This window comes from Urocitellus parryii, chromosome 6, assembly GCF_045843805.1.
Source record: "Urocitellus parryii isolate mUroPar1 chromosome 6, mUroPar1.hap1, whole genome shotgun sequence".
In the NCBI taxonomy this organism is placed as follows: Eukaryota; Metazoa; Chordata; class Mammalia; order Rodentia; family Sciuridae; genus Urocitellus; species Urocitellus parryii.
In genome coordinates, this window is record NC_135536.1 from 177,052,368 (window position 1) to 177,076,955 (window position 24,588).

The window sequence follows — 24,588 nt, forward strand, 5'->3', positions numbered from 1 at the left end:
TTTTTGTCCCAGGGATTGACTTCAGGGGCATTCTACCACTGAAATACATCCCCATCCCTTTTTACTATTTATTTTTAAATTATTTATTTATTTTGATGGTGCTAGAGATTGAACCCAGAGAGTCACACATGGTAGGCAAGAACCCTACCACTGAGCTACACCTCTGGCCCCTCTTTTTATTTTTTATTTTGAGACAGGGTCTTGCTAAGTGGTTGAGGCTGGCCTCAAACTTGTGAACCTCCTCCCTCAGGCTCCCAAGTCACTGGGATTATAGATTTGCACAACTGTGCTCAGTTTTCACATAAATCTTAACCTTTGGCTTTCCTTGAGGGAAAAACCCAAAGGCAACAACAGTGTTCTCTGTATATGCACAGCTGCCGGGGCTGAATGGCAGCCTGTCATTCTAGTTCACCAAGTTCGCCATCCTAATGCTAACTAAGGTCAAGAGTTAACTGCTATTCCTTCCTCCTTTCACTGTTTTCCTTGTAGCAGAAAATAATTTTCCTGTACATTTCCCATCAAAGGTTGAAAAATAGAAAATGAGAGGGCAGAATATATATCGAGAAAAATGGGGGTCTGGGCAGTAGTTCAATGGTAGAAGCTTGCCCAGCGCATGCAAACAAACAAAATACCAGGACCTTTTACATAAAAGCCCTGGGTTTGATCTTCAGCACCACATAAAAAGAAAGAAAGAAAGAAAAATGGGGAAAATACAAGGTGAAAAATCCCCTTGTGTCCAATTTGCCAGCTTTGCCTGAGTTTTCAAGAGAACACATCAGTGGAAAGATGTGTTGTTTCCAAGGGTAGAAAGGGGCCAGTAATTTCTGTCTCTAGAGTGGCTGAAGGAAAACTCTGCTCCTGGTGAGACAAACAGCAACTCATACTGCAGGGTCAAAGATGTGCACTTGGTAATATGGAGGTAACAATGGGCTCCCACCATCTCCCATATCCTCCTCCTGGGCAGAGAGTGGTCCATTGGTCACCATAGGAGAAAGAGAGAGAGAAGCCTTTGGGAGACAGCTGACGATTCTCTGTGCAAGGACACATATATGTACTTACTCATGGTGTGTGTACTTACTCATGGTGGTCACTGAAACTCTGGAGAAGCCTCAAAAACTGGATCTTCAAGGTTATGTCCTAAAATAGATGTTAAAACCACAGTCATACTGTTTTAAAATAAGATAGGGCAATATCAGTCACTGTGGACCATGCCAGTGGTCCTAGATACTTGGGAGGCTAATGCAGAAGGATCACTTGAGGAGGATGTGCTGGGAGTGATATTGGCCAAATTGTATTATTATATTGTATATTGTGTGAATGTATAAATAAGTAACAACAAATTCCATCAGTATGTACAACTATAATGCACCAATTAAAAAAATGTGGAGGATGAGGTTAGGAGGAAGATCACTTGAACCCGAGAGTTTGAGACTAGTGTAGACAAAATATAAAGACCCCCTTATTAAAAACAAAGCAAAACATTCTGGTGAGACTCTGGGCATGCCACTCTGCTTCTGAGCTTCTGTCCTCATCCACAATGAGAACTTTTCTTCATTAGAAAATCATCTAATCAGATCTCTACATCTAACCAATGACAAATTTAACTAATATGGACCCTTCCAGCTAAAAACATCTCACATATTTTTTAAAAATCACCAAAATACTTTTAAGTGTGAGGTTAAGTTCATAAGCTAGAAAGGGAAAACTGTTGGAATGGGACATGAAGACAGGCTTGCGGCCAAGCAGAACGCCCTGGTGCTTATGCTTGGGAAGCTGAGGGCTATGTGCAGAGAGGGAGGCCTACTCACACCAGAGCTTAGTTTCTAAGGCCCTGAAGTGATCAGACAGAGCCTCAGGCTTGGATCTATGGGCCAGAGAGCTGGCAAGAGTTTGGTTCTCTACCTAGGTGCCCCTGAAGGTTAGAGACTCCCAGGAGAAGTGGAAACCTGGGCTCATACTAACACTGCCAAGAATCAAATGTGAAATCTGGCCGTAGGACAGATGCACCCCCAAAGTACCCGGCAGATGAAAGCAAAGGAACCCTATAGAAATACTTCCAGGGCTAACGCTACACAGGTACCAGGGAAAGCAAGCCCCACTCAAGGCGGCCTCTCCACAAACATCAAGCAAAGCTCCACCCTGAGGGTCTGAAGTCCCAAATATAAGCATCATTACTTCATGAGCAATTAAAAGAGACTAAGAAGGTAAGTTACAAATAATAAAGGGAAAACATGCAAGAAAAACACAAGACAGACAATATTTACATGAACAAAGACCAAGCAGTTTTTGAAAAAGAGACAAAATAAATGCAAAACATATTCACAAGAAGTTTAAACACTCAAATGGATGGACTGAAAGGCAAATCTGACAAGGCCAAAGAGAGAAATGGTAAAGGGAGTTGCACGGAGAAAAGTCCCAGAATGAAGAGGTCAGGGGGTTCTTGGCACTGGGCCTTGAAGGCTGCACAACATTTCACAGTTCCAGAGCACCTTCCCTCCCCCCATGCTGTCAGACGGGCCTCAGACCAGAGGTCAGCAGGTATGGGAGTATGACCCTCCTTTGGTAAGAAAACAGAGATTTAGTGACTCATTCAAGCTCTCCCAATAAGCTGAGTGGCACAAAGGCTTCCTGACTCCCAGTTCAGTGTTCTGTCTCAGGCACTGCAAGTCATAAATAAATAAAATAAAGGTATCGTGTCCAACTACAACTAAAAAATAAATATAAAAAAAAAGTGTGAGTTTTGGATTCAGACAGTCCTATGTTTACTCTTAGTTCCACCATGTGTAAACTCTGGAACCTTAAGGCAGAAGGGTGAGTCCTTGGCCTCAGAAAACTAGAGCGCCCCAAAGCTGTTTCCTGAGGTAAGGCGTTGGTGGTATGTGGTGCCTGAAGGCAAACCAATTATGGAGGATGGAATAATTGGCTTCCAATTATGGGATCATAAAATAGGACTTTCAGTTCCTTCCCTAGTCTCAAAGGGTCAGTGGCAGGTCTTGAAACAACTGTTTCTAGAAGTAAAGTCCCATTGTGTTTCCAGGGTTCCCTGCTCACCGGGCTACAGTCACAGTTCTGGTTGTGACCATGGAGGACAAGGGCAGATGCTGAATGTTTCCTCCAAATCAGTTTGTCAAACAAATTATTGAGTCCAGGGATCAGCTTGAATTCTGCAATCATTCTGTGAACCTGCATGGAATGGGAAGGGAAAACAGTAAGACAAATGTGCTTCCAAGACTTGCCAAAACCTCATACTCAGCACACACAGTAATAATCTCTAGGACTAAGAAAGCAGTCAGGGCGGAGGGTTGAGATTTAAAGAAATCATCTACACATGCCCTATCCTGATCACCTGGCCACACACAGTTTTTAACTTTGCTCAATCCTGCTCGTGGTAATCCTGTAAGTCACATTATGTGGAAGGTCCTACCTTAAGAGTGTTGAGTTTTGGGCTGGGGTTGTGGCTCAATGGTAGAACACTCGCCTAGCATGTGCGAGGTCCTGGGTTCGATCCTCAGCACCACATATAAATAAATAAAATGAAGGTATCATGTCCTACTACGACTAAAAAATAAATATTAAAAAAAAGTGTGAGTTTTGGATTCAGACAGTCCTGTGTTTACTCTTAGCTCCACCATGTGTAAACTCTGGACCTTAAGAAAGTCCCTTAAATGTTGGTATCCTTGTCACAGCAATAAGATGACAATGTGGCCAGGCATGGTGGCACATACTTTAAATCCAAGCCACTTGGGAGGCAGAGACAAGAAGATAGTAAATTTGAGGACAGATTCAGCAACTTATCAAAACTCAGTCTCAAAATAAATATAAAAAGGGCTGGGGATATAGCTCAGTGCTGAAGTATTCCTGGGTTCCACCACTAGGATCAAAAAAGAAAAAAAAATGAAAATATGCCTCATACTTTACAATGGGATACATTTCAACTGGGGCAAGATGCAAAAAGAAATTCTGCTAACCCTAGAAAAATCTGTGAAGACTTGAAAAAAAGTGACCCAAGGGTGGGTCTAAAGGATTAACTAAACCTGGAAGCCAAGGAAGGAGACTATTGATTTCAACCACAAAAACGTTTTAACATTCTGTATCATAAAACTTACAATAAGCAAAAGTCACAAGTTAAACATGACAACTGGAGAACATACACTGGTAACTCATGTCACAGGGAGAGCAAATTTCCTCTATAAGAAGTCCTATAAATCTCAGACAAAAAGACCAATCTGTAAAGCCCTTGTCTAAGCATGCATGAGGCCCTGAGTTCAATCCCTACCACCAGTGGGTGGGGGGGGGAGACCAATCCCACAGAAAAAAGTGGATAAAGATATAAAAAGGAGAATAGAAAAGGTTCTTTTCTATGAAAAAGGCTAACCTCACTTGAAACTAGAAATTCAAATCCCAACTGATTTTTCACATGGGCAAAGGAGACAAAATTTTATCTGACTTTGGCATGATTTTAGTGATTAAGCACCAGATACATTTACATTCTGTGGGTGAGAAATGGTACTACCTGCATAGGGAGATGATCTCTCAATATCTCTAAAAATTGTAATCATATTCCCCTTGACCAGCAATTCCACTTTTTTTATTCTCAGGCAGAAACTTATAAATAATAAATGACTTATTTATATTATCAAAGAAAGCCTTATTTATAATACCAAAAAACCAGACACTTTTATCAACAGGGATTAATAGTCATACATCCACACAATGAGATACAAGGCATCAGCAAAAAAAACTCAAGGCATTTTACATGTAGTGAGTTGAACAATGGCTAATATATAACATTAAGAAAGCAAGTGGCCAGGCAAGCAAGTGGCCTGTCTCAGCCTCCCAGGTCACTGAGATTACAGACCTGGGAGGCTGAGACAGGAGGATCATAAATTTGACGTCAGCCTCAGCAACTTAGTAATGGTCTAAGCAATTTAGTGAGACCCTGTTGCAAATTAAAAAATAAAAAGGGCCAGGATGAAGCTCAGTGGTAAAGTATCCCTGGATTCAATCCCCAGTACCAAAAAAATAAAGTGTGCACATGCTGACATGCTGTATTATTGATTGTGTAAAAAAATTATTTACTTTTATAAACATACATATCTCTAGAAGGATTTACTAAACAACTGGTTAAGTTACCTGTGTTATGGAAGACCCAGAAAACTGAGAAGTAGAGGGAACACAGCCTCCATTCATACTAATATATGTCAACTCTGAGGATTATTTGCTTATTAAATATTTTTACATAACATGAAACAAAGCTGTTGTTACTCCTTCTTGGGGATGTCATACAGATAAAGATGGAGACTGCATGTGAGGCCAGGAGCATAGCTCAATGTTCTGGCACCACTGCTCTGCAGGGAAGGGAAGCCCAGAGAGGCCAGCTCATGCAAGCTTGACAGAGGACACGTCACCTAACTCAAGGTCTCATCCTGAGGTCTACCTCTTTCCATCCCACCACTGGCATCTCTGGGATCATCTGGGAGACCAAACCCAACAAATTACTGTCTGTGACTCCACTCTCATGGATGTCTGCAGACATAGAAGTCAAACCTTCTGGCCAGTGTGAGATGCATGGGCAGTCCAGAATCTGTCAGATTATCAGTCAGTGTGAAACGATATCTGCTTTGCTGCTTAGGCCTCCATAAAACCCAGCCTGATCTACTTTGCCTTGCTTAACGGGGTAGGGAAGTGGGACTGACACCTATGGTGGTCACCAAGTCAAGTATCTATTCCTGTTTTACTACAAAGAACCCTAAGTCCTATTTAAGTCAACTTTAAAAAAAATGTTGACAATACACTGGCCCTGAAAGTCAGGGTCTGAATGCCACACTGTCCAGACTAGAAATCCAGGCTCAAGATAAGGTGTTTGAGTGGGTAACATGAGCCTAAAATTCTAGCTACTTGGGAAGCTGAGGCAGGAGGGTCACTTGAATCCCAGAGAGTTTAAGGCCAGTCTGGGCAATGTAGTAAGACCCTGACACAAAAAATGAGGCTGGGGCTGTAGCTCAGTGGTACAGCATTTGCCTAGCATGAGTGAGGCACTGGGTTCAACCCTCAGCACCACATAAAACAAACAAATAAATAAATAAATTTCCATTTACAATTAAAAAAATATTTTTAAAAAAGGGTAGGGGGGTGGTAGGGGTATGAATCACAAAGCTGAGAAGAGATGGGCCTTCTGAGGTAGACCTGGACTTCACCTCATCTCCTAAAAATCCAGGCCACTGGTAGGTTTGAGGTTTCTATTGTGACACTTCTCTTTTCACTTGAAAATACTAGCTTTTTCAGCTATGGGGCAAATTTTACTGGTCAATGCATCTTTCCCACTCTTAGGTCCAGCCCCTTATTTGACTCCACACTGGAATGGTAGAAAAGCAGGCAAGTGGGCAGGACAGAGTGCCATTCCACCTACAGAGATGGGTAGGGGCGGTGAGAGCCCAGGCTTCAGGAGCTGGGCTTTGCTAGCTCTAGGCTCACAGGCTAGCTCTGGGCAACGCTCTTCTTTTTCCCTGACCCCTTGATGGAAAACGGGATAAAGGAGCTACTGAAGGGCTCAATGAGGTAACTGTGGATAAAGCTTGTGGGATAGAAAAATACTGACTGCTATCTTGATTATTTTCATTAGTACCAGGATAAAACTTACGGAATTTGAGGAGTCCTTCCAATCTTGTGATTTCAACTGGCTCAAGACTAGTCAGAGAACTTGACTCAATTGTACATCAACAAGGCCACTTTAGCAGGAAGCCTTCTGTGAGGCCCAGCCAAGAAAATCCTTCCTGGGGGTACCCATTTTAGGCAGGATCCATGAATCCATGTTATAGTGCCTGGCACACAGGTACGCAGTGGGGCAGAACTCCCAGGCCAGTGACATTCCCTCCCCAAGGAAGCAGTGCTATTATCATGTAGTTCACCTGAAGACCACAATGACTCTTAGCAGCTTGGTGACAGGAAGGCTTAGGGAAGAGAGTGCTGCTATGCTGGGGGGACAGAGACAAGAGGCAGGGCAGTGACATTTACAATTCTGGCTCTCCCAGGGCCTGGAAACTGAGCACCTTGGTATCTCAAGCACTGAGCTCTGGGAGAGTGGGTCATTACCTGCTGTGTCAATTACCAAGTACCTGAAAACTGACACTGAATAACTGTGAAAGTGCTTCAAAAAAGTAAAAGCATTCAATACATGGAAGCCATCACCCTATTATTTCTTATAACACATTCCATACTGAAGGAAGAAACACCAAGAAAATGTGGGATCTCATCTAATGTCCTGGTTTTACCTAATTGTAGACTGAGGACTCCCAAAGTAACTCCTCCAGCCCGACAGTCTCCCCAGTTCCAGCCGCTGGTAATCTAAGTGCCAGTTCCAACCACTACCTAATTCTACCCTGTTCAAAACCAAACTCATCTTCCCTAAGCCTGCCTTAACCACCTCAAGAAATGGCAAATCGGGGCTGGAGATGTGGCTCAGCGGTAGTGCGCTCGCCTGGCATGCGTGCGGCCCGGGTTCGATCCTCAGCACCACATACCAACAAAGATGTTGTGTCTGCCGAGAACTAAAAAATAAATATTAAAAATTCTCTCTCTCTCCTCTCTCTTAAAAAAAAAAAAAAAAAAAAAATGGCAAATCTATTCCCAGAACCTTGGGTCATCCTTAACTCTTCCCCTCTTTTATGTCTGCATCCAAATCATCAGCAAATCCTATCTGTTCCATCTTCAAAACATATCCTGAATATAACCCCTTCCCACCAGCACACTCCAACCTGTGCTGGTCCTGGCTACCAACTCTTTGCTCAATTACAAAGGTTCCTAAGGGATCTCCCCACTCCCATTCTTGCTGACTCCTAGGCTTTCACAAAGCAGTCAGAGGGACAACTTTACTCACAGTAAAAACCAAAGTCTTTTTTAAATGGCCTATGACATCCCAATGCAAGTTGGCCCATGGTCCCTCAGCTCTCCTCTCTCACTGCCTGACTCAGTCATCTACCCTGGCCTCTTTTCTGTTCCCCCAACCTACAAGGCCCACTCCCACCTCAGGGGCACAGCTCCTCTAGTTAGTCGGCTGTCTCAGGTCAACATGCAGGCTCTCACTTGCCTCAGGACACTGTTGTTTCAAATGTTATTTTTTAAGTGAGTATTTTCCATGGGCACCCTATGTGAAATTGTTCTTCATTTGTAAAATGAGGTTAACTGCATTTCTGTCATCCAGAGATAATGTGACAATCCAGCGTTTGACTCAGAAAGATGCATGAGGTCTATTGAATGCCTAACCTCTTAACCCAAGAAGTTTCTCCTCCCCGTCCGTATGTCTGGTTTTCTCTCTAGAAGAATGGCACAGTTAGTAGAAAAGGTCTAGTTCTCATCAATTTTGAAACTTGAGGAACCCTCTTTCTGCCATGTCAGGTTACAGAAACTTGTTCCTTTCTTCTGCTTCAAGGATAAGGAAACCCTAGCATGTCTGGAATCTCCTGTGCTTGCCCAAGTTTCATAAGTGAACACAGCTCTAAGCTCTGCCTCACTACCCTGATCCTGCATCAGATCAGCAACTCTTCCTGCACATCTACAGGGCCAGTCTTTTTTTTTTTTAAAACAAATTTTTAAACTTTATTTTATTCATTTATTTATTTTATTGTGGTGCTGAGGCTCAAACCCAGTGCCTCCAATATGCCAGGCAAGCACTCTACCACTGAGCCACCACCCCAGCCCTATAGGGTTTTACTTATTTATACTTTATTCTCCTCATTATTAAGGTAAGATGCCCATTTCTGATCTGGGTGCAATGCTGTCTAGAAATGCTGCCTACAGCAAGGTACCTGGAAAGACTCCAAGCTCTAGAATGATCCCGGTTTCCTTATGAGAAGGAAAACAACCCATATGCTTTGCTGGGCTAGAGTGAGTGCCATTCTAAACGAAGGCTGATGGCGCCCAGCATACCACAAGCCAGGCAGCATCTGCCCCTGGCTCCTCCTGTTCTGGGATACTAGGGAGGTGCCCACCTGGTTTCGCTGACGCCCCATCAGCAGCACGCAGAGGACATAGAGCACTTCCAGTTTGTACATGATCTCATGCATAATCTTCATCGACTGGGGCAGCTGGGTCCTGGCTGAAGTATGAGGTAGCCCATTCTCCTCAGAAGCGCCTGGAGGAGGGAACACAGTGGAGGCTGACACAGCCCCAGGGAGAAGGTGAGTCATGGCTCCTGAGGAAACACTTCTGTCCTCCAACATGCTCTGAACAGACTGGAGGTAAAAGCCTTTAGACTGGGCCCAGGCCCACACCAGACTTTGAAAGCCTCCCAAACTCCTTCAATCTCCAGAAGCTAGTTGAGCAAGAAACCTAGAAAAACCAACTCTGTAGTTCTAGTCTGTTTCACCAACAAAGTGAAAACATTCTGATGTCGTCAATGCAGTGCCACATTCTACCCTCCCTATTGGTACTCCTTCCCCTGCCACCAAGCAGAAAGCAGACAGACAGACAGAGGTGTGATAGCAAGTTGTGTAGAACCCTTCAAATAACTATTTACTTGTTTTCCCCTAGATTCCACAAGGTACACTGCTGAAAGCCCAAGGGAACCTTTTTGAAGATCTCTCCCAGTTTTCAAAAACCCAACTAAAGTTTTCTAAGGCTCAGTTTTCTAAAGCAGACTGGGTTTTACAACTGATAGCACAGATATAGATGAACATCATCTACCAGCAGATTTTCATTGTACAGAATCTCATCATTACTAAAGCAGCAGATAAGCAGTATGTTTGGGACACTTGATACCTGTAAGGCATTGTACTCTGAGCTTTAGGTAACCCAACACATTTACTCTACTAACCAGCTGGCAAAACGTCTCGTCCACTCCAAAAAGGTATTTACCCTTGGGACGAAGGACAGCAAAATAATGAAAATGGAAGGCTCTGGAAATGAAATTTGCTGGCTATGTGACTCTGTGCAAATCACCTCCTCACTAGGCCTTTGATTGCTCTGTACTACTACAGTGGACAAAGAGGGTTACCATGAGGAACACAAGAAAAGCCCAGCAATGGATTCTTAGGAAGCCTCAGTCACCATTAGATAGATCCCTTTTAGGAAGGCAATGGTCATAGTCAGGAGAGGCTGGGTGACTTTAGGAGAATCATTTCCTTTCAGTTTCCTCATCTTTAAGGTGAAAAGGTGAATCAGTAACTGCTAAGGTTTCTTCAAGCTCCTACTGGACCTATTTCTCTAGAGGACTTTTGCAAAGGCCAGAACTATGCATACAGAGAAGTGGTTATCAAACCCATTCAGAGAAGGCTGACCCAGGAGACACTGTGATTTCTGTAGGGTGTCTTAACATAAGAGCCTGATTTATTCCACCCTACAGACCCAGAACAATTTTTCCCAGTGACATTATATCACCAATATAAAATCATAACCCTGGAAGAGGACAAGCTGCCAAATGAAGCACGACTTGGGAGGCAGCATGGCACAGTGGGTAAGAACACAGATGCTGAAGTCAGACTGCTGAGCTGGAAACTCATTCACTAGCTGGGTAGCCTTAGTTGACCTTTATGTGCTTCAGTAACCATCCTCATTCATCTGTAAAAGAGTGATAATGACAATAGTACATACCTCCTAATAATGTTGCAAAGACAGAAGAAGCTAATATTTTGGAGGTACTCAGAATAGTGGCCAGCACAAGTCAGCAACTTATAAGCATGTAGTAATGCTAATGTTTTCTTTTCTCTCTTATAAACTTAATTTATGTATGTGACCCTTGATATCTGAAAGGCATCAAAGACTGGTTCACCAACAGCCATTTATAATGTGCTGAATTCTGCATATACAAGCACAATACATAAAAATTATACATATTAATGGGGTACCATGTGATGTGCTGACTATGTATATGCTTTGTAATGCTTAAATCTTTAAAAACATTTATATTTTCAAATATTTATCATTTCTTTATGGTAAAACATCCAAAATCCTTTTTCTTTAGCTTTTTGAGATATAGCACAATTTTATAGCACATAATTGTTATCTATGATTACCCTACTGGGCAACAGCACACCAGAACTTCTTTCTCATATCTAATTATAACTTATTACCATGTTTTCTTCTTTTCAATCTTCATGCTCTTAATAGCAATTAAAGTGGCAGTAGGTAAAGACTAAGGAAAAAATTTCTGGAGATAAACTAATTAAGAAAATTCTATTTTTTCACATATATTTTCCTGCACTTTGGGAGAAAAACCAGAATGACTAAGTCCGTGTTGGGACTCCTTGGTCAGTTCCCAGACCATATATGGGTCCAGTGATATGTGGAGACTCTGGGGAACCAGCCTGCAGAATCTGTCTCTGCTGCAGACTTGTTAGAAAGCCCCAGGATCCACACTACCTGCATAGGGGACTTTAGGGAGGCCTGCAAGAGAGGATGGCTATGGAAGGTGCAGGTGCAATGTGGGGCACACAGGCACCCTCAGAAATGAGTGTCTCTGGAGAGAGAGACATGGCCAGCTCAGATTCTGCCCCAAGACACAGCCAACTTTTGGTGCTGGGCTTGTATAATCTGACCAACTCTGTGGGGAGAAATATTTGCAAGAACATCTCCAAAGCAATAGCTAAAGCGTAGCAACAAGGTCACTTCCAAGGATGAAGAACAGAAAACTAGTTCAAGAGGCGTGTCCTTCCCTCCAAATCTCTTCAGCTCCGTAAGGCTTATGAAAGTAGTGATCGTTTTCCATGTCTGCACTGCACTCCACTTTCTGGGCCATATTAACTCACCAGTTTTTAAAAATGGCTTTAAGCTATGATTCACATACCATACACTTCACTCATTAAATCAATCACAATTCACTGACTTTTAGGATATTCATAGTTGTGCAGTCATCACCACAATCATTTTAGAACATTTTCAATACCCTAAAAAGAAAACTTGTACTTATTAACAGTCACTCTCTATACTTCCCACCAAACCCCGAGCTCTAAACAACCACTCAATTTCTGACTCTACTGAATTGCCTATATAGGATGGTTCATATAAATGAATTCGCATAATATGTGTTTCATCACTGCTTCTTTCACTTGGCACAATGTTTACAACGCTTATTCATGTTTAAGCATGTATCAGTATTCCTTTTTTTAAAACAATTGGATGAATAGTATTCTACATGAAAAAACTCACATCTTGTTTATCTACTCATCAGTTGGTAGAAATTTAGGCTGTTTCCATATTTTAGCTATTATGAATATGCTATAATGAACATTCATGAAAATGTTTTTGTATAAACATCTCTTTGTTTCTCTTCGGTATATAGCTAGGAGTAGAATTTCTGGGACATATGGTGACTGTATGTTAACTTTTGAGGAATTGCCAGACTATTTTCCAAATTGTCTGCACTACCTTATAGGCCATCAAAAGCAAATAAGGCTGGGTACAGTGGTGCTTGCCTGTAATCCCAGCTAGTCATAAGGCTGAGGCAGGAGGATTTCAAGTTCAAGGCCAGCCTGTATAACAGTTAGAGACCCCATCTCAAAAAACAAAACAAAAACAAACAAAAAAGGGCAAGTGCAGTGGTTCACACCTATAATCCAAGCAGCTCGGGAGGTTGAGACAGGAGGATTGCACCAGCCTCAGCAAAAAGCAAGGAGCTAACCAACTCAGTGCTACTTGCCTAGCTATGTGAGGCACGGGGTTCGATTCTCAGCACCACATATAAATAAATGAATAAAATTAAGGTCCATCAACAACTTAAAAAAATAGGGCTGGTGATATGGCTCAGTTGTCAAGTGCCCCTGAGTTCAATCTCCAGTACCCTCCCCCACAAAAAAAGAAAAGGAAAGAAAAATAAACTGAATTATGCATTTCAATATCTCTATATCCTTCTCAAGACGTATTATCTGTCTTTTCAATGATAACCATCTTAGGGAGTATAAAGAGGTATCTCATTATAGTACTGATTTACATTTCCCTGATGGCTCATGATGCTGAACAACTTTTCATGGCTTAATGGCCATCTGTGTATCTTCCTTGAAGAAATGTCTTTTTGGTTCCTTTGTCTATATTTTGAAATGTATTGTCTGATTATTGAACTAAAGGTGTTCTTTAAACATTCCAGATTCAAGTACCTTATTCAATACATGGTTTGCAAAAATGTTCTCCCTCCCTCATTCAGTGGGTTTGTCTTTTCACTCCCCCTACTATGACCCCCTAGAGCAACTCCTTTATTCTGAAAGTGCTGGAATGTGAGACACTTCCTTCTTCCTCACTCAGGCCAGAATACTATCCTGGGGAAGTATGTAGCCTTCCCTGGAGGAAGTCCTAGCTCATGAATGGTTAGGAGGAAGCAGCCAGGAGACACAAGCCCAATGTTCATGTTTAGATCACAAACTGGAGAGGAGGGGAGGGGAGGGAAGGGATAGGGAGGAGAGACAGGCCCTGACAAGCCTGTTAGTGCGATTTCTCTGGGTTATGCTGCCTCCTGCTGGCTGCAGTCACTGCTGTCTTTCTTTAGATTCTAACCAGAGGCTAGCTAGAGAGTCAGAATTCTAGCTGCTTCTATTTGGTAATCTCCTCTCCTGTGGGGAGGTGTGGCACATCCAGTTGGGGCTATTGTGCCTCATGCTCCACTTACTGCCACTGATTCCTGTAATCCAAACCTGGGAACTGAAGCCCAGCTGGGAACAAATAAGACTTTCCTTGTTCTAGAGGTCTATAAGGGAGTAGGTCAGGTTTAGTCACTCTGAGTGGTGAGGGTGCTTGGCTTTCTGCAACCAAGCCCAGAAGCTTGCCATCTCACCTCAGAAAGGTGCTTGGCTCAGCCAGGGGGCTCCAGATGTGGTTTGTCCCATGCCCTCTGAAGCCTGGTGGCCCAGCCCAGGAATATTCCTATCAGTCAGTCTCTGGGGCTGCTCAGATCAGTCCTACAGGTCACTCACACCTGTGAAGGTGAGATCCATGAAGCAAAGGGCTTATGACCCAGAACACTTCTGCGTCAACTAGGAGGCCTATCCCTTTGACACCTAGGCCAGGTAGATCTCCAGGGTCTTGAGCAGCCATTGTGGATTCTTCTTGGCCAATGCTTCCAAGTTCTTAAGGACAAAGCCTGAGTCTGAGATAGAGGAAAGTGGCAGTGTAGAAGCTATTCACCTTGGCAATGACCTTTTGCTGCTGATTACACTCCCTGGAGAGAGATTCTTCTCTCAATGTCTGGATAGTGATGAGGGTGACATTCATGGACAACAAACTGAAAGAGAACTTTTGGAAATGGTGACAAGACGGGGGGGGGGGGAATCTGAGCCATCAGCAAGGTCTTTGCACCCATCACCAGCTATAGCAGATGAAAAAAGGCAAGGAAGCCTGTCCCTCTAAGGTCTGTGGCTGGATTTGCTCCCTGAAAGCCCAGGTCCTCCCAGCAGTCTTTGTGGAGGACACAGTCGAGCTTGGAGCCTGTTTGCTTCTTGTAGATGGTCTGGTGGATGTGATGCACTGGGTCATGGCTGTTCAGGTCACTCATACTCTCTGCTAGCCTGTCCCTTGGGGGAGGACTAGATTCTCAAGACACCCTCCTTTCAGCTCCCACTCTTGCCTGCCACCAGGGTAAAGAGCCCTGGTCTGGTCTCAGCTGAGGGGGCACAGTATTCTGTTCTGACCACCTATGCAGCATTTGCCCTGTGGTAGTCCTGACAGGCACACTGAGCAATGGTCAGGACCAAGTCCTTTTCTTTCCAAAGGCCCCAGTAGAGCCTTGGAGACCTGAAGAGATGGAGCTAGAAGCGACAAGCCCAATCCTTTCAATAGTTGGCTGAATTCTCTTCTTGAAGGAGGACAGGTCCAGAGTCTGGAAATGTTTTAGGGCCTCACCAAAGGAGATAAGCTGTCCAGACTGGTCTAAGTTGTCCCAGCTCCATGTCTGGCTGGATGGTATCCACAGTTTCCAATTCCTCTTGGACTCTGAGCACCTCTGCCTCAGTACTGTTTAATTCTTTCTCATTACAGAAAGAGCAAGATTTTTCATTCACAATTCAAAATCATTTGTTCAAGCAAGCTTTGTTGTTGGGCTAAAAGGGGTTATTGAGGTCTGAGATCTGATAACACAAGGAGAGTCAGAGGTCCAATTGCTCTACCTTATGCCTTTCTTCTGGTAGTCATTCAGATCAGGAATAAGAAAACAGCCCTTCTGTACCATCACCAGGGTATAACTGGTTTCTATGAGTAATGAAGAAGTTCCTGAGGCCTTTGAAGCTTCAGCTTAACAAGGTACATACAGCAGCAGCCACTGGCCAGTCTGGCCACTGCTAGATGGAGTTTCCAATGGTGCAAAACAAGTGCTCCATCACCAGAATTGGCCCTGCACCAACTCTGTCATCTCACGTGGAGGATATCAGCCTCCAGAGAAGGGCCTGTGATGGTCAGACCTCAGGTGGGACTGGTCACAGATGCCCATCACAAGGCCCCAGGCCACTGAAGGGGGTGCTTTGCAGATGTGGGGCTCAGAGAGAGATGGGATGTCCCTGAGGCCTGTACTACACTGAAGGACAGTATTGTTTCCTAGGCCAGCTGTTGGCAGCACTGGGGGTAAAGGCGGCAGCCCTGGAGTGTATTGGGCAGGGCCAAGCAAATGAAATGTCTTCTCATTTATTAGGTCTTCTTTAATTTCTTTCAATGTTATTTTGTAATTTTTAGAGTATAGTTTTATACTTCTTTGTTAAACTTATTCTGAAATGTTTTGTTCTTCTTGATGCTATTCTAAGTGAAACTGCTTTTTAAATTAATCTTGCATCCCGGAACACTGAACTTACTAGTTTAGTAAAAACTTTTTTAAAAAAATAAATACCTTAAGTTTTTTCCACAAACAAGATCATGTCATCTGTAAACAGAGAGTCTCCATTCTTCCAATTTGGAGGCCTTTAATTTCTTTTTTTAGTCCCCAGCTGCCCTGACCAGAACCTCCAGTATAATTTGAAAAAAAGTGTCCAAGATCATACCATGATTTTGCAGGGGAAAATGTTCAGTCTTTTGCCATGAGAGAGAATATTAGCTATGGGTTTTTTTTGTTTGTTTGTTTGGTTTTTTTGTAGATGCCCTTTACACGTTAAGGAAGTTCCCTTCTGAGTTTGTTGTGGTTTGTTTTATTTTTAAATCATGAAGATGTGTTGGATTATGCAAATACTCTTTGTGCATCTATTTAAATGACCAAGTAGTTTTTATTCTTTATGCTACTATATGGTGTATTACATGAATTGATTTTCATATGTTGAACCAATCTTGAAAAAAATCATTTGGTCATGGTGTAAAATCTTTCATGAAGGTTACCATATTGGGTTTGCTAGTATCTTTTATTTTTTGAGGATTTTTGCATCTGTATCTGTAAGATATTGGTCTGCAATTTTCTTTTGATGTCTTTGTCTGGTTTTGGTGTCAGGATAACAATCATAAACAACAAACTGAGAAATGCTCCCTCCTCTTTTGTTTTGTGGAAGAGTCTGCAATACTGTTGTTAATTCTTCTTTAAACATTTGATAGAATTCATCATGTGATACCTGCTCATTTGGCAGAAGCCATGTGGCCCTTTTTTTGTTGTTGTTTTTTGCATTGCCAATTCAATCTCTTTACTTCTTTATGTTTATTTGAATTTTCTATTTTTCTTGAGTCAGTTATACAGTTTGTATTTCTTGTAATTTGTCCATTTCATTTAGGTTATCTAATTTACTTGCAATGTTTACAGAAATATAACTTTCATTCCTGATTTTAGTAATTTAAACCTTCTCTATTTTTGTCAATGTAGCTAAAAGTATGTCAGTTTTGTTGATCATTTCAAACAACCAACTTTAGTTTTCTGGATTTAAAATCTTTTTTGTTGTTATAGATGGACAGAATGCTTCTATTTTATTTGTTTATTTTTATATGGTACTAAGGATAGAACCCAGTGCCTCACACATGCTAGGCAAGCACTTTGCCACTGAGCTATATAGTTCCAGCCCAGTTTTCTGGATTTCTCTGTTGATTTTCTTATTCTCTATTTCACCATTTTCCATTCTAATCCTACCATTTCCTTTCACCTGCCTGCTTTGGGACTGGCTTACTTATTTTTCAAAAACTTAAGGTAAAAGTTTAGGTCATTAAGATTTTTAATAAATGTAGCCATTTACCGTATAAATTTTCCCTTAACAATGCTTCAGCTATATCCTAAAGTTTGGTATACTGTGTCTTCATTTTTATTTGTCTCAAAATATTTTCTAATTCCCTTCATTTAACTTACTGATTACTTAAAAATATTCTGTTTAATTTTCACATATTTGTGTATTTCCCAAATTTTTCTTCTTGCCATTAATTTCTAAATTTACCCCACTATAAACTGGGTACAGCAGCATATGCCTATAATCTCAGCAACTCAGGAGGTTAAAGAAGGAGGAACCCAACTTTCAAGATTTTCTTTGTCTCTAACCATTTTTATTATGTGTCTGGGTGTAGACCTTACTGAGTTTATTCTACTTGGACTTCTTTAAGCTTCGTGGATATGCACATTAATGTTTTTCATTAAATTTGGGTTGTTTTTACCTTTTGAAACTTATTTTTCTGTTCCTTCTGCTACTTCTCCTATGCACATCTTGGTGTACTTAACACCATCTTACAGTATTCTGAGGCTCTGTTCATATTTCTTAATTTTTTTAAAAAAATATTTTTTTAGATGTTGATAGACATTTCTTTATTTTATTCATTTTTTTATACAAGGTGCTAAGAATCAAACCCAGTGCCTCACATATGCTAGGCAAGTGCTCTACCACTGAGCTACAACCCCAGCCCCTCTTAATTGTTTATTCACTGTTATTCAGAATACTGGATCTTAATCTATTTTTCAAGTTTCTTTTTTAAGTTGTTGATGGACCTTTATTTTGTTCATTTATATGCAGTGCTGAGAATCAAAGCCAGTGCCTCACACATGTGCAGCAAGCGCTCTACCACTGAGCCACAAACCCAGCCCAAGTTTTTGTTTAATTTTTTTTAGTTGTAGATGAACACAATATCTTTATTATTTTTATGTGGTGCTGAAGATCAAATCCAGTGCCTCACAATTGCAAGGCAAGCACTCTACCACTGAACTACAGCCCCAGCCCCTCAAGTTTTTTGATTCTCTTTTGCCAGTTCAAATTTACTGCTGAGTTCTTCTAATAAATTTTTCACTCATTTATTTTACTATTCAACTTGAGTATGTCCATGTGACTTTTTTTTATATTTCCATTCTATTGTTATCTAATTAATGAAACATCATCATCAAAGCTTTTTTTTTTTTTTTGGTACTGGGGAGTGAACTCAGGGGTGCTTAACCACTGACCCACATTCCCAGCTCTTTTTAAATTTTATTTTAGAGACAGGGTCTCGCTGAGTTGCTTAAGATCCAGCTAAGTTGCTAAGGCTGGCTTTGAACTTGTGATCTTCCTGCCTCAGCCTCCCAAGCCCCTGGGATTACAGGTATGTGCCACCATGCCAGGCACTTTTTTTTACTTCTACAAAGAGTTTCCTTTACTTTTTAGACCATATTTCTTTTTTTTCTTTTTAATTCTCTTTTTTTAGTATTATATTTTTAATATCAATGTCAATGTTCATAACTAGTATACAGAAATACAATTGATTTTTTTTATTTCTTACATACATGACAATAGTGGAATGTATTACAATAATAATATCCATTCACCCATAATTTTTTGTAACTCTGTATATAAAGTATGTTCACGCCAAATTATGCCATTATACATGAGCTCTCTTATTATTATTTTTTGCATTACAATTCTAATTCTTTTTAATTGTAGATGAACACAATACCTTTACTTAATTTATTTATTTATTTACGTGGTACTAAGGATCGAACCAAGTGCCTCACACATGCTAAGCAAGCGCTCCACCACTGAGCCATAGCCATAGCCCTTAGATCATATTTCTTTTTCTTTTTTTAGTTGTAGTTGGACACAACACCTTTATTTCACTTGTTTATTTATTTTTTTATTTTTATGTGGTGCTGAGGATTGAACCCAGGGTCTTGCATGTGCGAGGTGAGCGCACTATCGTTGAGCCACAACCCCAGCCTCTTAGATTGTATTTCTAATGGCTGCTTTGTAGTCCTTGTTAAATCTCTTATCTGGGCCTTCATAGGTAATCTCCATTGCTTACTTTTGGTTGTATATGGGTTACATTTTCCTGTTTCTTTGTATTATCATAATTTTTATTAAAAACTAACATATAGGTAATATATTGTAGTATGGGAGACCAACCTCGCACGTAACTGAGTTAACTCCTCTGCTGGGTGATGTGGTGTCAGGCACCCATGCTGCTAGACTGCCCTGCTCTTCTAGAGTTCAAGTGACTATCTTCGTGCCCGGGCATGTCTTGCTACAGCCCCATGGGTGGAGCTACGCTTACCTGTTCCTTTGTAATATAACCCCTTGCCCTGCTTAGGATAGAATGATCCATGGAAGTGCCTTGTGTGTGTCCTATCTAGCTGTCAGCCCCCTGAAACCTGACCCCTTACCTCATTTGAATAGCTTCTCCTCAATAAAAGGGGTCGGCCCATGCGTGCTCTCTCTCTCTCTCTTCCTATGGACCCTTAAGGTCAGAGGAGCCATCACAGTGACCCCAAAGAAAAAGGTATTTGTGTCTCTTATGTGGTTATTTTTGCGCAGCCCAGTTAGCCCAGTTCAACTGGAGTAACCCCTGAGCCTTTTAGTCTCGAAGAGAAACCTGGCAATTGGCACCCCGCACTCTGGAGATGGTTCCCCTTTAGGGCCAGACTATTTCAGTAAAGTCCATTTCTCCAATAGACTAGTGAAGACTTTACTGTTATACTTCAGACAGGGCATGCATACAGTCTCCCTGGGATGGTTCTCTCTGACTGGCTCTTTCTCCAATCTCTGTTAAGCTTTCTGCCTGTTCCAGTATCACACCCAGAGTTAGGCTCCACAAAATGCTGGCTGAATACTATTTTTGATAATGCCCAGGGGCATAAATTGCTCCGAAGTCTGATTTGGTTGAATTCAAGCAGGGATAGGTTTGTTTTGTTCCTAAGAATTTTTTTAGTTGTAGAGGGATACAAGACCTTTATTTTATTTATTTTTATATGGTGCTGAGGATCAAACCAGTGCTTCACAAGTGCAAGGCAAGTACTCCACAACTGAGCTACAACCCCAGCCCCAAGCAGGGATAGTTTTTGAGGATGAAATTAGTTCTGACCTTAGGAGAGTTCTTAGAGATCTCTTCCCTTGCTTTTATGGTGAACTAGCTGGTTTACTGTTTAGTTTGTTGCTCTTAATTAAGAACAACCAACCTCCTTTTATTTGCTTAGTACTAAAATCTCCATAGTTTTTGAAATTATTACCCTTAGGTATAAATCTCCTGAGTTTCTGTTCTTACCAAGTCCATCTTCCCTTAGGCAAAACCTCTTGGCCTCTAACTCTCTCCACTTCCATCTCTCCTGATGGGAAATCTTTGGAAATAAGTGAGCTGGGGCAAGAGCAATTGAAACCATAGTATTATTGGCCTGAAGAACATGGGTAGAGCTTCTACACTATGAGTTTACTAAGAGCTAGTTAAACCATACTCCCAAAGAACTCAGCTCCTTCAATTTGGGAGTTGGAGGGGATATGAAAAGTTGGCAGCCTGCATCCCAGGAAGGTACCATATTCCTTGTTTGGAAGTTAAGAATCCTCAAGGATTCTTCCTACACTCTGATTCCATCCTGTTGACCAGAGTCAAATGCTTCAGATATAAGCATCTGACCCAAGATAGGCCAGAGTCCTTTACCAGGAAGATAGGGCTTAGACTAGGAGTCTATATACCCACATTAGGCTACCTACTCCCACCAAGGGAACCAGAAAAAGACAGGGCAGAGCAAAAAAAGAAGACAAAGAAACATGTAGGATGAACATCAGACAAGAATGATTCCTTGAGTTCCTAAGAATGCTCTGGTTATTGGCCTCCATTAATCCCTAAACATAGCCACCTCAGGTTCTGCAAGAAGGCCCTTCTCCTTGCAGAGTTACTCTGAGGAGTTCAATAAGGCTGCTGTAACCAGCTATCAAGAGTCTTAATAGTCATGGTCTAGGACACCTTAAGGAGAATTGTACTTTTAGCAAATCTCAAATCGTTCTTGGAAAGGTGGTTAAGAATGCTCCAGCAACCCCCCCGCCCATGAAAAATAGCTCACCACACAGGGGACCCACTCAAGTACCTTGATTGTGCTCAGACTCCTCATTGGCCACTCGCATCAGGGCATCCAGCACCAAAGCATTGTCTAGCCATGTGTACCACTCCTCCAACTCCTGAAGGAAGCTGGCTGTACCTGTTGATTCTGACACCTTTCTAGTTGCTAGTTTGCAGAGCCGCTCGACAAAGCCAGGGATGCTGAGAAGGGCCGCTGAGAGGGAGAGAACGAAGAAATTTTCAAAACAAACACTGGCAAAATGGGCTCTAAAGCACTGAACAATTTTCATAATACTAATGATTCTTACTGTGATTGCTGATCCATAATGGGGATGGTGGGGAAGGCATGAGAGGAATAGAGGAACTTTAGATAGGGCAAAGGGGAGGGAGGGGAAGTGAGGTGGCATGGGGGTAGGAAAGGTAGTGGAATGAGATGAACATCATTACCCTAAGTACATGTATGAAGACACAAATGGTGTGACTCTGTATACAGTCAGAGACATGAAAATTTGTGCTCTATATGTGTACTATGAATTGAAATGCATTCTTCTGTCATTTATAACAAATTGGAATAAACAAATAAATTTAAAATTAAAAAAAAGAATTATAAAAAAAAAGATCCATCAACATCTAAAACAAATATTTAAAAAAAATTATATTGGTCCATGTATAAATGTCAAAATATACTCTACTGTCATACACATCTAAAAAGAACAAATCTGGGGGCTGGAGTTGTGGCTCAGCAGTAGAGCATTCGCCTAGCATGTGCGAGGCCCTGGGTTCGATCCTCAGCACCACGAAAAAATAATTAATTAAAATAAAGGTATTGTGACCAACTACAATTAAAAAAAATATATATATATATTTAAAAAAATAAAAAAGAACAAATTTTTAAAATTAGTTCTCTTGAGCTGGAGATGTAGTTCAGTGGTCTAGAGCACTTGCCTTAGCATTTATTAGGCTGCAGATTCAATCTCCAGTACGCCCCCCCCCGCCAACACACACATACACAGAGCTACATATATGTAATTTCTGACTTTCCTGTAACAAACATTTACCAGTAGGAAGAAAGAAGACAAGCATTCTCTTCTTTTTTTTTTATAGGAAATTGAAGGATTGTTTTATTTAGTGGGATAGAGATAGACAAAGGACAACCAGCTCGAATACTATTAAATAGAATAAAAAGGAATAAAAGAATACAGACAACACAGTGATGAATTTTCACAAAGATAATAGATTTGCATCACATGGAATATTTACATACAAAATGTTTTGATATTAGTGACCAGTTTATATCCAATCTTGTTTTCTAAGGTTCAAGAACATTTAAAAATCTCAGACTTAAAATTTAAAACTAATGTGACAATTGTAAGCACACACCACTCATTTAAAACTTCTTAATAACTGCTACTCCCAAGTAAAGACCTTTTTTCCTCAAGATCTCAAAGATCACATCTCATACTTCTAGTAGTAATCACAACAGGATTAGAACCCCAAAAAACCAAGAAACATGCATTCTTTTTAAGGATAAAGAAAGAAACAATAATTTCATCTCCTTTGTTTTTCCAATTCCATTTCACTCACGTAAGATAGAAATTCTGATCAGTATAGGAACAATAAACTTTAATGGCAGGAATACTGGGTTCAAATCCTGGTACCATCATTTAACTTCTTGAAAATGAGGCTGATGTCTATATTTATTTATTTTCATATTTTTAATAACTTTATTTATTTTTTTAATGTGGTGGTAAGGATCAAACCCAATGCCTTGCCCATGCTAGGCAAGCACTCTACCACTAAGCTATAACTCAGCCCCTTTAAATATTTATTTATATATGCATTAAATCTCCCAGGAAGGAGAGAAAAGAAATTAACAGCAATAGATGCCATAAGAAATAGCCTCAGGAAATAGCCCAAAAGTCCATCAAACTGAACAGGGGGAATTAGAGGTCATTGGGAATAAGAGTTAATGAGAAACTTTAAAGTGAACACCTGTCTTTCAATCTATATTTAGATTTTTATGAACCATGTAAATGTATCACATAACCAAAAATTAGTAAACTAGACCAGCCTGGGCAACACAGCATGACCATGTCTAAAAACACTGTCTTATAGAAACACTGAAATACATGCAAGTGAAATTACATGATGTCGGGGATTTGTTTCACATTAATCCAAAAGGGCTGGGTGTGTAGCTCAGTGGTAGAACATGTGTTAAGCATACATGAGGCCCTGAGTTCAATACCAGAACCAAAACCAAAAACCCCACAAAGTAGTGATGGGACTGAAGATAAGACAGGCTATCAGTTGATAAGTACTGAAGTTGGGAAATGGGTAAATGGGGATCATTACAGTATTTCTCTACTTTTTATCTATGTGAAGATTCCCATAACAAAAAAATATTAGGGGCTGGGGTTGTGGCTCAGTGGTAGAGCACTTGCCTAGCATGCGTGAGGCACTGAGTTTGATCCTCAGAACCACATAAAAATAAATAAATGAAATGAAGGTATTGTGTCCACTATAACTAAATATATATAGGCAAATATATAAAAGAAGGAATCACATAATTTTATACATATGGAGTATTTTGCAAGATAAAATCAAAACAGAGAGAATGGTGCACATTTTATACTACCATATGTACAAACAAGAGTCAATCTTGCTGGGCGCAGTGGCACACGTATGTAATCTCAGTGGCTTGGGAGGCTGTGACAGGACGGTAGCAAGTTCAAAGCCAGCCTCAGCAAATGCAACTCAGTGAGACCTTGTCTCTAAATAAAATACAAAATAGGGCTGCGCATGTGGCTCAGTGGCCAAGTGCCCCTAAGTTCAATCTCTGGTCACCCGCATCCCTCCCAAAAAAGAGTCAATCTTTCCCTCCCTCCTCAACCTCATGATTGGCTCATATAGAGATCTCTGGAAGGAGACTGGTCATAAACTACTTAGGAAGAAGACAAATTTTATACTGTACATCTGCTGTTCCTTTTGTACTGTTTGGATTAAAAAAAAAAACAAAATAAACAAAGAAGAGTTTGGGTTGTATATGAAAATCTATACCTCACTGGATTTTTCTTATATCTCTTTGCTCCAACATAATAACTGTAAGTTTCTTTGTTCAGAACACCAAATTTTCCCATTCTTGCATACTAAATACATCCCTTCAAATGTGATCTGCCCGGGGGGAGGGGGGGGGGAGAGAGAGAGAGAGAGAGAGAGAGAGAAAGAAAGAGATAGATAGATATTGATTTCTCTTTCTCCTGTAGCCACAAGAAGATGAGAGAATACAAAGAGAAGGTGGTCATCTGCAAGCCACCTCCATAGAAAAAAAGCCTCGCCAGAAACCAATCTTGACAGCACTTGATCTAGGACTTCTAGTTTCCAGAACTAGGAGAAAATAAACTTATTTAAGCCCCTCAATCTATAATATCTCATTACACC

At 41.0% G+C, this 24,588-nt stretch overlaps 1 protein-coding gene and 1 pseudogene across 2 annotated transcripts in view; both read right to left on the reverse strand.

Moving 5' to 3' along the window:
- The window catches only part of Trpc4ap (transient receptor potential cation channel subfamily C member 4 associated protein), a 76,977-nt gene that overhangs the window by 9,149 nt on the left and 43,240 nt on the right, over nt 1–24,588 (reverse strand). Inside the window, exons 8-11 of one of the 2 annotated variants that reach the window (XM_026383239.2) lie at nt 21,179–21,364; nt 8,988–9,130; nt 3,052–3,183; nt 1,079–1,137 (exon numbers count right to left, since the gene is read on the reverse strand). In XM_026383239.2, coding sequence (XP_026239024.1) covers nt 1,079–1,137; nt 3,052–3,183; nt 8,988–9,130; nt 21,179–21,364 — 520 coding nt within the window. Of the gene's footprint in view, nt 1–1,078; nt 1,138–3,051; nt 3,184–8,987; nt 9,155–21,178; nt 21,365–24,588 lie in introns of both variants that reach the window. The other variant, XM_026383238.2, reaches the window with a different exon arrangement.
- LOC113178974 (ELMO domain-containing protein 3-like) lies at nt 13,965–15,145 on the reverse strand (annotated as a pseudogene).